Below are 14,915 nucleotides of genomic sequence, written 5' to 3' on the forward strand. Positions count from 1 at the left end.
GCGGCGCTGCGGGACGGCGAGCCTTAGCCGGGCGGCGGCGTTCTCACCATCCCCTACCCGGCTCCCCGTGGCTGGAGGGATCAGGGAACGAGGGGACGGACGCCTTTTGCCAAAATGATAGCGGAGGCTTTTCTGAGAGGCGAGTTTAGACTTTAACATCAGCAGATGCGTCGGAAAGACGAAGGTCCTACCTGGTTTTATTCCGACGCTATTTTAATACTAGGTAAATCGCGTTAAGAAGCTGTGCCCTCAGTATTCAGTAGGCTCAGTCAGCAAAGGCTGGCATTCCCCTTTTTGTAATCGGGCGCACCTCTCTCGGTCTACAGAACTTAAGTGGCAGAAAGAAAAGCAAAAGGATGCCTTGCTCTAAACGCGAACTGCTCATATGGTATCTCTCTCTTCCCCCCCCCCCCCAATCTTGGGATAATGGGGTTTGCAAGTTAGCGCTGGTGCTTGAGGACATCGGTGAAGCCAGCCAAGAGACCTGTGCTTCCCCCCGCACACTCCTAGCTAAACTCTCAATGACTTCAGTGTAAGTTTTCAGTGCCTAAGGACCAAACAGCGATTTCAGCATTCAGCCCCTGAGCAAGTTGATCAGCTTTACATTTCATCAGTGTTGGCACCCCTCCACAGGGTTAACTATATTTATGTACAGTCTGGTTTTGAATGACTTCACATTTCTCCTGCGTTGCTCTGGTGTTATCTCCTACCTAAATAAGAATTATGTCCTATCTATACTAAAAATGATCAAGCATAATTGTTGCAACGAAAATAAAAATTCCCTTCTTTGTTGCCCTTCCTTTTACATATTTTGTATTATCACAAGGTCAGCAAGTAAGTTGATGATTAATATTATTAGTAATAATTTTGTTCTTGCAGAAGTTGGTTTGGGGTTGGTTTTTTTTTTTAATTAATTTACTTTCAGATCTCTGAAGAGGATTGTTATCCTTCTCTTCCAACAATAGCCCTAGAAGGTGTGTGGAAAAAAGATAATTTGAACAATGTGATAATTATACATATTGGTATAAAATATCACATGAAGAGCATATGGAGGCACCAAGGTCCATATCGATCATTTACGCATTAAAAAAAAATGCAGCTTCCAAAGCTGTGTTTCAAGTCAAATGTTGTACTCCTTCAAGAAGGTAGAATGATGTTATGCATTACAGATGTTTCCCTGGAAGGAATACCAAGCAGCTGATGCCACAGAGGAGAAAATAGATAACTAGACACAGATGAAAAAAAAACCCAGAAGACTTCACACCTTTTAACTGGTCTCAGTTTGGGAGAGGGTCCCACGGTTCCTTCTTTGATTTAGCCCATCATATTTATAGCTTTTTTTCAGAATTCTTCAGTCTGGTTCCCAAAATACTTTGTGAAGACTTGGTCTAATATGTTACAGTGAAGAAGAACGCGGCATTTTATTGCCAAGAGCCCAATCTTCTGCTTACTAAAGTAAATTCCAGAATCCCCTGTAAATTCAGCACGAGTATGATTTAAGTTTTACAAAAATGCCAAAAGTAGTACGTGGTTTGGGTTTAGCTGTTTCTTTTCAGAATGCTGCTTTTTTTTCCCCAGAAAAAGGAAATCCAGGTTAGCCCCTGTTAAGAGGGAGGACATAGCTACTGAACAATAGCCAATGCTTTCTAATTGAAAGGTCATCTGCTTCTGTTGGACTCAGCGGTAAACTCGGTGACATCAACAGGGCAAACATCTGTCCAAAAGCCTTCGTGGAGGCGATACGAAAGAATTAGAGAGTGTGTGAGATGGCTTAAGGTGGAACATGGAAATAAATCAGGCCATTTGCTCAGAAATAAACATTATTGTAACATTTTGTCCTGAAGTTAGGACAATGTTAGTTATGTTCCTTTCTTAGAAGAAGCAAAGAAATGCAAGTAAGGCAATGTTATGATGCAGTTTATAGCTAGAGAAGGACAGACTATGCAGAGATAAACTCACTGCATCTGTTGCTTTAGTACATGTGCTAAGGAAGCCCATACTCAGTTATTAGGCAGCTGCAATAACTGAATACAATACCATCTTCAAAGCCTTAACTGTAAAATGTTCCTTTCTCAGAAGAAGCAAAGAAATGCAAGTAAGGCAATGTTATGATGCAGTTTATAGCTAGAGAAGGACAGACTATGCAGAGATAAACTCACTGCATCTGTTGCTTTAGTACATGTGCTAAGGAAGCCCATACTCAGTTATTAGGCAGCTGCAATAACTGAATACAATACCATCTTCAAAGCCTTAACTGTAAATCTCCTGGCTTTTCTAGCTTAAATATTAAGACTGATCTGCTAAGTTAATTGGCTAAACTTTGTGCATGTGTATATATTAAACTGCTTTATATTTTAAGGTTATCACTGAAAAATTAAAAAAAAAAAGCACCTTTGCAATTATACTATGTGGTAGCAGTCTAAATTCAGTTTTATAGTTTAAAATAATAGATTTTGGTGTTTCATTTCCTTCCTTCTAAAATGAGAGACATCTGGGTAGTATTATTTATTCATGCCTTGAAAGCAAGTAAACCAAATACAAATATATATAAATTACCATGATTAATCAATTAAATCATAGAGGAAAATAAATGAGTACGAGAGTACTCTGTGCACAGAGCCGGCATAAGTCCAGCAGAATTTAGTATTTTAGTTACTGCTAATAACTTACCTGTAATGTACTCATGCTTCAGAAAAGAGGCCTGCCTCAGTACCTAGAAGCAACTGCTGCCGCACAATGTTTATGTGGCACGTAGTTACAGTATTCTGCATGACATGTTGTTCATGCTATGTTGTTACCTATCTAATTTAAAGCTCTTTGAGTAAAGTGGGTTAACTGTTTTTCTTTATTTTACAAAGGGGAAACAATACAAGAGAGGGTAAGTGTCTTCGCCAGAGGTCACACTACCAATCAGTGGCAGAACTGGAAATAAAATACCTATCTCCAGAATGGCCAGATCGTAGAGTCTTTCTATTTCAATTGCTTTTATCACAGGGTAATTCCACTAATGCCCATCAAATAATGCTTCACTAAACTTCTGTGAGAGAAGAACCAAGCCTCAGGCTCATAGTCTAAACACTAGATTATTCTCCCTACCTGTTATACTACAGTCCAGGCAGTTGATGGAAGGTCTTTTGGTTTTTTTTAATAGCGTAGGGGTAAAGAAAAAAATATTATGAAAAATTGAACACGAATGTCTGTATTTTCCTTCTGAGAAGCAGCTCTTCTGGAGCCATTCTTATTACAGCTGCACAGCATGAGACCCCTCATTTTCTGCAGCTCTGTACCACGTAGGACAACTGCAGTCCTTTAGAGCCCGTTACATTCCTAACACTTCAGTTTATTTTTTCAGAGCCTTAAAACCATTGATCGTTGATGTGATGAATCTCACTGCTGCAGAGGAACCAATTCAGCACATTACACACTCAATACATACAATATTTATGAAACTTCTAATACAAGGATCCTTGAGTATGCAATACTGCTATCTGCTAAAGTTCTCAAGATAGTTCTTAAAAAGTAGTTCTGATGGATGCACCCTTTTTTCAAGGTTAAAATACCAGGAGAAAATAGATACAATTTTAGACTAAGAGCAGTGCTCAGGAAAGTGATGGACAACAGCATTCATTGATCGCAGTGAGTGTCATCCATAGTTTTGCTAAAGTCAGCAGGATTCATTTCTTTGATTTTAGCCAGGCCTGATTCTGGAAGGGAAGAGAAGTTTCCATTGATTTGAACTGGCGTGAGATTTGACCTATACCACAGGTAGCTTTTTACAAGCACCTCATGCAAACCAATGAATTAGTTTCATTCTGAAGCTGGGATAGACTCTTTTATATGTATTCTGAATCATCCATGAGTGTTCTGGAATACTGTGAGTTGTAATGTGGTTGCATGGGATATACAGCACGTATCAATGGGAGACCCTCACACTTTATATCAATTTGGACTTACCTAATTGACTCCAGGGCAACACAGATGAATTATCAGTGCAGGGTCTTTCTGTGGCACTATCCCACGTTGGAACGCCTTGGAAATGAAAGCAGAATTAAAAATATTTGCTGTTTTTACAGATTTCCACAATTCAAAATACTTCTTTTGCTTTGCTTTAAACCTCAATTTCAGAGCACTCAGCACCAGGGTGAAAGGCACAGGCAACTTCTGATTCCTCTTTTCCAAATCTACATTTACAGCCAAATTACACATCTTTGGACACGGGTGTTTGCAAAGAAACTACTGGCACACCTTTAGCCAACACCATAAACCCCACTGCTGCAGCACTTACACGTACAGCAGAAGTGGAAGTGATTTCCCATTCTGTTTGCAATTCAGCCACACAGAGCAACAATGCTTGTTCTCAGTGAAACGCAGAAAATAAAATAGGGTTTGAAGTTACCCAGCATCTCTGAACGTGAGAATGGTTTAGGAAAAGAGGCCAAGCACAACAGCGCAATTCCTTTGAAGCTCTTCTGCTTTTTGGAGTTAATTAAAAGTTGGCTGAGAGGTTTTCCTCTCCCTTTTTTCCTGTGTGTCTCATCTTGAGCCTATATGGCAGGTGTTGCGGAGCAAGTCTCAGCAGCACCCACTGGATACCCTTACTTGTTGCATTTGCAAGTATAACTTAATCTCTTTTAAACAGTGATAGCAGATAGGAAAGACTCTGACTTGGGCAGATACCAGGGCAACTAAAATTACCAGACTGTATATAAACAACATGAATTGACCGTCAGTAACCTCGGCTAGAACATAATTAGAAGAAACGCATATGTATTTTTTGAGTGTATATAAACAAAGGAGTTTCTGTCAAGACAGTAGATTTGTATTCTTCAGTATAGGGCTGAATTAAGTCCGTCGTAAGACTACAGTATGTGTCCTAGAGCTGCCTAGTAGGCCCGCTTTGTGGTCCTGTGGCCTTATTTCTAACTCTCGTGGGGTCAGTTCACCTCTCCTCATCCTTCCTCCTCCTGACCAGCGCTGAGGAGGACACCGAGAGCCATGGGCAGGATCCCTGTACTCAACAGTTCCCTTGGTTGAGCTTGGTGTTGAGGCAGTGAAGGTTTGATAAGCGCTTTAAGCAGAAGCTTGACACCATATTGAGTTGGTGGAGAGGGGAGAAAGTGTGAGTTGCCTCAGAGCATTGCATAACAGCCAGAGTAGGTATTACTGCATTAGCTCTACTCCCAACATGTTTAGTTTTATTCAGCAACTGAAAGAGCTGAAAACTCGCAGCTTAAAAAATTGAGATGCTACCGTATCTATGGCTCCAGAAACCTACTGCCTCCAATGCATACGCTTAAGCCAGACCTGTTTTCTAAGAAGTAATTCAGATGCTCTTCTCCAGAGCTTTTTGTGCCCTAGGGGGAGCACAGAAGGAAGCCCCGCAGGCACAGGTGTTGAGGTGCAGTATGGGCTTGAGGTGTCAAATATAACAGTAGAAGACTTAACCAGTGGAATTAAGAATTAACCAGTATCCTTTTAATCATGCTAAATATTAGTTTTCTTGCTGCCTATGAAGGGGAAGAGTGCTTCCTGGTCATTTTAACAATGCAAACACTGACTATCTTGCAAATAAGATATTAAGATATTAACACATTCTTAATAACAAAGATTGAATCATGAGTATTCATGATACATTACATAGTATCATATCATAGATACTTGGTAATAGAGCATAAACATACACGATGGCAGATAACGTTGGTCATCTTGCAATTCCCTATGATCAACACAGATCTGTTTCATTATGAAGTAAGTTTTATCTACTGGAAAGAAAAAATAAGCTACTGAAATGAAAGTCTGTATTTTAAAGTTCTATTATGTTTTATGAGGTATCCATGTTACTGTAACTAATGTATCTCTTGATCCAGTAAAATAACTACCAGGTGTCTGAATACCGCAACATTTTGAGTAAACAACAGAGCAATCATTTTCCCGTTAGTTTGCTATTTGATTTGTTTGCTACATAATTATGACTCATCATATGATATAGGTTGATACATACTTCAAAGTGCATATGAAACAAAAAATACTGTATCATTCCACTCTTGTTGGATACAGTGCTGAAATACTGAGCTAGAAACACTTAGACTGGACTTAGAAAAATACGTTAGAAATATTAACCTTTCAGAGGGTTTTTAATTCTGACTTTTCTTTAAAAAAAAATGGTTTTACTTATTGTTTTGCTTGAGGAGAGAATGCTGGATTTTGCCCTGGATGGTTTAGGTTAATCATAGCTGTAGATCTCAATACTGTCCTATGAGGAGAGTAGTGAGTCAGTGCAACCAGCATGTTAAAATTATTATACCATATATTCGGTTAACTCTATTAAACAGCAGGCATAATAAAAGGTTTAATATTAGTTACATGTAAAAATAGGCTTTCTTTTTATTTCTTTCTAGATTAACTTATCAGGTGAAAATCAAGAACATTTTAAATTTGTTACAAAATTACCTTTAACAATCATCTTGTGAGTTTTCTCTTCTATGTGATAGAAGTTGGTTCTTTATCGTATTTTCTTGTGAGATGAACAAAGGTCTGTTATGAATGCTACTACCCTTCACAAAACATTGGTGTTCCTATACGCAGCTGTAAATCTACAGGAAAAAGGCAAACCAAAATATTTTGTTGAGATATTAGATGAAGTTTTAAAAAATCCTTCATTTATTGTTTTCATCTATGTCTTTTTCCACAGGCACATGGAAATAAGGCACTGTCCCTTCCAAGTCATTTTCCCTTCCTTACCAACTGATACCAGTAGTGCGTTTTCCCACTTCAGCAGGGACCGGGTGTCACCCGGGGTTCTTTAGGGGAGCGGGTGGTGAGGGAAAGGCTGTTTTCTTTTTTTAATGGTACGTGTTCACAGTGAGAACTCTGTGCTTTTCAAGCTTCTTTCCTGAGGCTTCTACCAGAGATGCAAAGGATTTCAGATTTCTTTCATTTTTAATTGTTGGGAGAAGAGTTTCTGATGTGCAAAGGTTCTCTCTTGTGCTATCTTTTGCTCTGTGTATGTGAATAAATTCTTCCACTGTTGTCATTGGGAATTCTGTAAATACAGAAAGAGGAGTGAGCCAAATTCTGCCATGGAGACCTTAGAAGAGAATTTTATTTTTCGAGTACTCCCTTCTACAAATATTTGAATAGAAATATTGTGTAATGTGTACTCAGGAAACACTGTATTGATTTCAGTAGGTGTCATGCAGGACTGTAAGCAATCATGTACAAAAATAAACTTATTTTTGGAGATGACATCTTCAAAATTGCTGTCTGGTATGTCAGGAATCACTTTGCTATGACTGCAGTTGATGTTTCAAGTGAAAATAATAGTCTATACAAAAGTCTGGTGAAGAGCAGAAATAAACAAAATTCCAGACTCTCTCTGTATGTGACAGAAAAACACAAAGAGAAAAATTATAAAGACAGATAAACAATGTGCAATATGTCTACAGTATTGTTATAGTTAACTCATTAATAATCCTCTATTTGGAATGATAGCTCACTGCGTAACATGAGTTGAATAAATTTTGTTTGTAAGTTACTGCACAGTAAGTTACTGCTGAGAAAGTAAATAGGAGGCAAAAAGGAACACACAAAACCAAGCTTGAGGTTAATTAATTCCTTGAGTTATTTGGCAGTCGTTTGGCTTTGTGGTTTTATAAAATATACTGAACTAAATTAAAACCAGGACACAATCTGAGTGAAAGCTGAGAAGAAAAAGTGGATCTACCTATTATTATTGTTAATATTTTTCTTATTTACACACACATGAACACATACACAATGAAAAGCAGGCACAAACATTGACTGTTTTCTCCCATTGCTAAAACCCCTGCAAACGGGATGATGGTGTAGCTTCTGATTTTAAGTAGATCACAGAACAGAGGCAGATGGATTAACTGAGATTTCAGGCAACACTAATGCATACAATTAGGCTATGTTTGATAATTTAACAGAAATGTATTCCTTCCTGTTGAATTACTGCTCTGTTATGACTCTTTCTTCTGCTTCTGTAGAGTCAATACCCATGACCAGCTTTTTTCCACCTTTACCAGTGGCACTTGGCTACCTTCAACAGCAGAATAATCCTCTATTCGGAATGATAGCTCACTGCGTAACATGAGTTGAATAAATTTTGTTTGTAAGTTACTGCACAGTAAGTTACTGCTGAGAAAGTAAATAGGAGGCAAAAAGGAACACACAAAACCAAGCTTGAGGTTAATTAATTCCTTGAGTTATTTGGCAGTCGTTTGGCTTTGTGGTTTTATAAAATATACTGAACTAAATTAAAACCAGGACACAATCTGAGTGAAAGCTGAGAAGAAAAAGTGGATCTACCTATTATTATTGTTAATATTTTTCTTATTTACACACACATGAACACATACACAATGAAAAGCAGGCACAAACATTGACTGTTTTCTCCCATTGCTAAAACCCCTGCAAACGGGATGATGGTGTAGCTTCTGATTTTAAGTAGATCACAGAACAGAGGCAGATGGATTAACTGAGATTTCAGGCAACACTAATGCATACAATTAGGCTATGTTTGATAATTTAACAGAAATGTATTCCTTCCTGTTGAATTACTGCTCTGTTATGACTCTTTCTTCTGCTTCTGTAGAGTCAATACCCATGACCAGCTTTTTTCCACCTTTACCAGTGGCACTTGGCTACCTTCAACAGCAGATGCGTCTGGCATCTCAAGTAAAACTACTGTAATAAAAAAAAGCAAAATGTGTTAATTTTCTTGGATTTCTGTGTTCTGCAGCTCTCAAGAAGCAGATTTTTTTTTCACTTCTTTTAGACGATTCCTCAAGTTTTTAGCTTGTTTTGTCTGAGAATTTGGTGAAGACCTCTCATGAATTAACAGAACTACATCCAATGTTTTTCTGTCTGAGAACAAGTACGAACAAATGCATTCTTTGGCTAAAATAAACTGCTGACATCCATAACATGCATAATATTACATGGGTCAGAGCAAAAGCTATGCAATCCATGTGGTTGTTTTCCGATTCCCTGAAGTTGGATGGAATTATGTGGAAGATAAAAGTACAGCACTCTCTCTATATATATACACTTTTTGCTCATTTGGGTAGAGGTAACCACGTTTAAATAATTATGTGCAGTCTATACATACTTTTTTTTTATTAGATCTTTAAAAAAGTTGTAGCATCACAAGGATCAGAAATGTGATGTCATTTCGGTATAAGAAGCAAAATGTTTTCCCCATGTAAAAAATAAGGTTATCTCCTTTTGTATATCACTGTATAAGAATGTTAGATGTGCCACAGTGCTTCTTAGAAGCAGCTCACCCAAAGAGCACAAAGATGGTAATACATGAAACAGGAACTCTCTGCAGAGGGAAAATCAGGTTCCGAGTCTTCTGTGTGGGATACATTAATTGAGCAACGGAGGCTTAATTTTTTTACTTTTTCTTCTTAACTAGGGTCAGTGAGACTCCAGGGTGGCAAGAATGAGTTTGAAGGTACAGTGGAGGTTTATTTGAATGGAATCTGGGGAACAATCTGTGGGAGCCATTGGGACAATAATGATGCAACAGTCGTATGTCGACAGCTTGCACTTGGGTAAGTTTCAGCCCGAGTAAAAATCAGTCAACTTATTTTAATGATGTTTCAGTATAAAGGACAATCTATTTTGCAAATCCTGATGGCTTTTTGTGTTTGATGATTGTTTTTTTCTGTTTGAAAGTTGTTGAATGCTGAAGTTGTTCTTCCCAGAATCCTTTGCTTCCTTCAATTGCGTTGTACTTCAAAGAGGTTGCTGTGAGAATCAGTATTTCATTTGAAAGCTGCATATGGCATCTGGAGAGGAGCAGACCAGGGTAGATGCTTTGCTTTCAAAGTGAAAAGTGTCAACAGGTCAGAAAATCTTAGGGCAAACAAAAACTGCTTTACTAGACATCCGGGAGATGTCCACAACAGCAGAAACATGAGGTCTGATCCTGATCTCACTTACGTAAGCGTCAATTAAGAACAGCACCAGCGAGGTTACTGAATCTATAAAACGTAAATGTGGCCAGAATTAGACTCTACATGGGCTCCTAATCATAGGAAAATTCCTGGTTCTCAGGAGCATGGGGCTACCCTGGTAATCATCCATTCTATCCTTTTAGAGTTGCACAGTGATAACAAAACCCAAAACCAGACAAGTTTTGCAGCTTTACATTTTCATGGAAACATTTTACAGAGTTATAGTAATATTGGACAGGTTGAAAGTCCCTGCATTGCCCTCATTGACCACTACTTCCCACTACTGTCAGAATGGAGTTAATCAACAGGACCCTTTAACATAATTTGGTCATTAAACTCTAGATAATGCCTACAGTGATACTGCAATTGCAATAGTAAGATGAAACTGAGGTAAGGAAGAAAACGCCCATACCAAAAGGGAGTTTTAAAAATAAAATGCAATTTCAGCTTCTAAAAAATCAGTGCTGTTCAAGTTAGCAACCAAATTCCTTGAATATCCCCCTTTAGCACCCCATTCAGTTTGCACTTTCTCAATAAGCCACAAAATATGGCTGGCTTTATTGCCTTTCGAACATTTCTTTCAGTCACATACCAAAGTAGTGATTTTGTTTGCTACAAGCAGTAAGGGGCTTTTATAGCATACTTGCAGTGTGACATTCCTAATGATTATTCCACTTTTTAAGACTGCTAGCCAGGACTAAATCTAAGCTGTTTTATAATGTTCAATACTAATCTGGACACACCATGCCAACTTATAAAAATATGAGGATTAGATGAGATAAAAGTTCAGCCATCTGGAGGCCGTGGTTTTGCTTATGACTTCAGCTGTCTACGTGCAATGTCTCCTTTCCTCATTTTCATGTAAGTTCTTTTTGCCTTCCATACCCTAAATATTTCAGTTGAACAAGACCACTATTAGCAAAAGTAGTTCAGTGATACGGGTGAATGGCTTGGTCTTTTCAACAGAAATGGCTTAAATCTGAATCCAGGCCAAAAAGCCCCAAGCAAACAGTAGTTGGAAGTTTCTGTTATCGTGAGTGTCTGGCAGAAATTTGGATCTATATACCAGAAGGTAAACTCACTAGGAATTGTTGGTGCTTTTCAGGTGCTTTCATCTATCTGTTCCTTTGATTTTACAATATTTGGGCTTTGTTTTTAATTTAATTTTGTTGGGCATTATATGGAAGAAAAGATGGCTCAATAATTGTCGCTGTAGATTCAGTATGGGAAGGAAAGGAAACTGTTTATAAATGTTCTGGATGGATGGGAATGGCTGAATAGAGAATAATGGATGCGGGCCTGATCTATGGGAGTATGAGGTGGTTTTGCTGCTGCACGGTCACAACCATATTGTATGACGTGTATGGGCAGAGCACTGGTACGTTTTGATGGAGTAAAGGAGAGGATAAGGGTGCAAGGCCCATTAGCTTTACCTCTCCTGGAAGTACAGCTGCAGTGGGATGGTACTGTAGATTCACCTATGGACTGTGGACTCTGTGTTGATTTTTGTAGTTAAGAACCGGGAGAACAGGAACGTAGCTGACCCTGCAGCAACACAGGCCATTGTACTAAAATATCCCACAACAAAATGGCGAGAACTGGGTCACATCTGTTACTTTTCTTTATGCAGAGGACAATGCTGAACTGTATGAAAATGTGATGAATTTACACTGCTGAAGAAAGCCCTTTCTTTTCTACTCCAAGATTTATATATGAGAAGATGTTCCACTTCCCCTCCTCCCACTCTAATGTCTTACCCTGATCATTCTTCTTACAGTGAAAAAGGTACAGCAAAACACATACCATTTTCTGGACTGGGCCTTATTCCTGTTTACTGGAGTGAAGTGCGTTGTCGTGGTGATGAAGAGAATATACTGTTATGTGAAAAAGACGCCTGGCAGGATGGAACATGTCCTCAAAAAATGGCAGCTGCTGTCACATGTAGCTCTTCCCTGGGTAAAAAAAATACATATGGTTTGGTTAACTCCTTACCTTATTTAAATAGAGGTGGTAATAATTACTCATTATTAAATTAGAAAAAAATATTAAGACTTCTTGGAACAGGAAATTAAACAGATTGAATCATCACAGCATTAACTGTTTCAAATCCCTCTATGCTGTGCAAGCAGCAACTAGCTGAACCACTTTTTACCTTTCCATAATCAACAAGCAAATTATTGCTTTGAGATGCAGGTTGTGAGAAAGGGTGAAGCAGCGAGAATCTCTGGCTGTAAAAGTAGGATTGTTTCCCCCCACATTTTTTTAAACATTCTTTAAAAAATTATTTATTTATTAATTTATTTGTCTACTTGGAGGTTGTCTTTGGTAACTACATATGCTACATGTCAATTTGTCAGCTTTTACTGAACATTAGGGAGGAGCAGCAGTTTCAAACAGGCTATGCCTTCTTCTTTAGCACCGAAGTGTTGGGATGACATTCCTTACTGTGAACATGGACAACATCGCACAAGGAACTGCAAAGTTTTTGCCCTATTCTGCATACATTTAAAACGGGTCCAAGTCTTCCTAGCTGAAGACTGCTACCTCACACAAGTCAAAATGATATTGTTAGGAAAAAAAGTATTATTAATGTTTTTAAGATATTTCAAATTATTTTAATGAACATGATAAACAGCAACTAAATGGGCAATTATGCCTTCAGATTTAAGATTTTGCTGACCTCGAGGAAGACTAGGCTGGCAGTGCTGAGGATCTGGCAATGGCAATCTCTTCAGCTGTAACCAAAACATGTATGGCTGCAGCCAGTTCTGTGCTGCCTGTCCTCTCCTACTTACATTCCTATCCAAAGGCAGATGCATTTTTGTCCTAAAGCTCCACTATTCATGAGGAATATTTTGATAAATTACTTTTAAAAAATAATTTTGGTCTTAATTTAGAAAACTATAGCGTAGAGGGAAGGGAGAATCTTTTTAAGCTAGGAGACAAGTTGCAGGACCAAAGAAAGAGAAATAGTTTTGCCTAAAGAAACTGAAAACTATAAATTTGCAAATTATACTTTTAGATCATAAGGTTTTCCTTCTGTTTATGGACATTTTCACCAGAAAACTTTGTTTTGCTTAGATAAATTTATTAAAGGACTGTTGTCTGTTTCAATAATGCTGAAAGGAAGTTAATGACTAATTTAGAGTCCAGGATATCTGAAATGAATTAAATTGATCCTGAGTTTCAGCAGACTAGATGAAGCTTTCACATTTTGCAGGTTCTACTGCAACTAGCCTTTTAAAATAACTACATAAAAACAGATTTCATACCAGTGAAATAGTACAATGAAATTGGAGAAATGCCCTCAGCTTTCTTTTTTTAAGCCAAGAAACAGATAAAATAGTAGCATTAAGTGGTTGGAAGGCCTACACAAAAATTAATCACATTTAAAATCATTCAGATGTTAGATATGGTGAAACTTTAAAATAACCTTTTAAATACTAGAGCGATTTTTTTTTTTCCACATGGTTTTAACCTGTTTCCACTATTATAGCTTTATGCAGAAGTGATGCTTTCAAGACAATTTCTTGCTGGACCAGAAAAGGGCTAATGATTTGAAAGGGTGAAAATCAAACCGTATCTTAGAAACGGGAAGGGAACAATAGTTACACAATTAAAGTGAGACTCCACAGTCCGTGAGATTTCACTGCTCTGACTGGAATTACCAAAGTAACGAGAAAACACGAGGATGAATTTCTACTTCTGTGGCAATGAAAGAATTTTTGCCTCTTCAGATTTTACCCTCTGGGACCAAGCCTATACAGAGCCAATTTTGCTCTTACTGGTAGAAATGCAGCTCTACTGACTGATTGTAGTATTTGGCCTTACAGCCCTAAGTATCTGTGAACACTTTGACGCTTAAGTAACTCAAGATCAGTATGGTTACTTGTCTGTATAATATTCTTCAGCTACTGAAAGTGGAGCTTAGGGGAACTAATTTCTAAAAAGTTTAATTTCAGGTTTTCCATCTAACTAGAAAAAATAAAGTGTGGTTCTTGAGTGATGTCAGAGAAACCATTAAGCCATCTTCTTTTTTCTTTACTATCAGGATAACATTTTGGGAAAGAAATTACCTTTTCCTGTATTCTATGTTTGATCACAGCCCCTGTCTTTACTCCAATCCGGCTGGCTGGTGGGAACAACGCTCACGAAGGAAGAGTAGAAGTCTACCATGCTGGCCAGTGGGGGACTGTCTGTGATGATCAGTGGGATGATGCAGATGCTGAAGTTGTCTGTCGGCAGCTTGGCCTTGGGTTTGTTTTTCTACATATTTTCTACACCAGCAGCAAAGCAGGAGAGTTAGTCAGATACATGGCTTGGAGTTGTCAAAAGATGCTCCTTTAAAATCACACTAATACTTTGAAGCAGTAACTAAGTTTGTTTATAGAAGGTTCAGGTACAGCACCATTACTTTCAATTCCCTGGAACTTTGATTTATAGGATCCAGTTTTCAGTGTCATATGATAGGGGCAATTTTGTCTGTAGGACAGACAAAGGATGTGCCTCAATAAATGCTGACTTTTTAGTGAAAACTCACTACAGTTTCAGTAAAATTTCAATCAAAAACCGTAGGTGAAGGAAAGGAAGTTGCTTTGACTGTTAAAATCCTTACATCCATTTTACTGAAGAGTAACAGTCTCCTTGCTTTGGAGTAAGAGCACTGCTTTGTCAGAAAGGATATGTTTTTTTGGCATGCCTGTGAGAATCTCTCAAGATTTGTTTAAGTCACGAGTCTCTGAAGATTGTCAGTTTGCATATACTGAGTAGATATCTGTTTGAAGTTTTGACAGTTAAGCTTGTCAGTGATTATGTCTGAACTAAGCATGGTCCATAATATAGTCACAGCAGCAGAACAGGATTTTCTTGCTCCTCTTCTGTACAGCCAGGGGTGATTTTGATATCACACAGAAGATAAGTATTCAGTAT

At 38.1% G+C, this 14,915-nt stretch overlaps 1 protein-coding gene across 1 annotated transcript in view; it reads left to right on the plus strand.

Annotated features, from left to right (window-relative positions):
- The window catches only part of PRSS12 (protease, serine 12), a 54,045-nt gene that overhangs the window by 9,284 nt on the left and 29,846 nt on the right, over positions 1–14,915 (plus strand). The window contains exons 3-5 of the mRNA XM_019474496.1: positions 9,443–9,581; positions 11,764–11,942; positions 14,092–14,242. Coding sequence (XP_019330041.1) covers positions 9,443–9,581; positions 11,764–11,942; positions 14,092–14,242 — 469 coding nt within the window. The remainder of the gene's footprint in view (positions 1–9,442; positions 9,582–11,763; positions 11,943–14,091; positions 14,243–14,915) is intronic.

Source organism: Aptenodytes forsteri, unplaced genomic scaffold, assembly GCF_000699145.1.
Source record: "Aptenodytes forsteri isolate BGI_AS27 unplaced genomic scaffold, ASM69914v1 Scaffold8, whole genome shotgun sequence".
NCBI lineage: Eukaryota > Metazoa > Chordata > Aves > Sphenisciformes > Spheniscidae > Aptenodytes > Aptenodytes forsteri.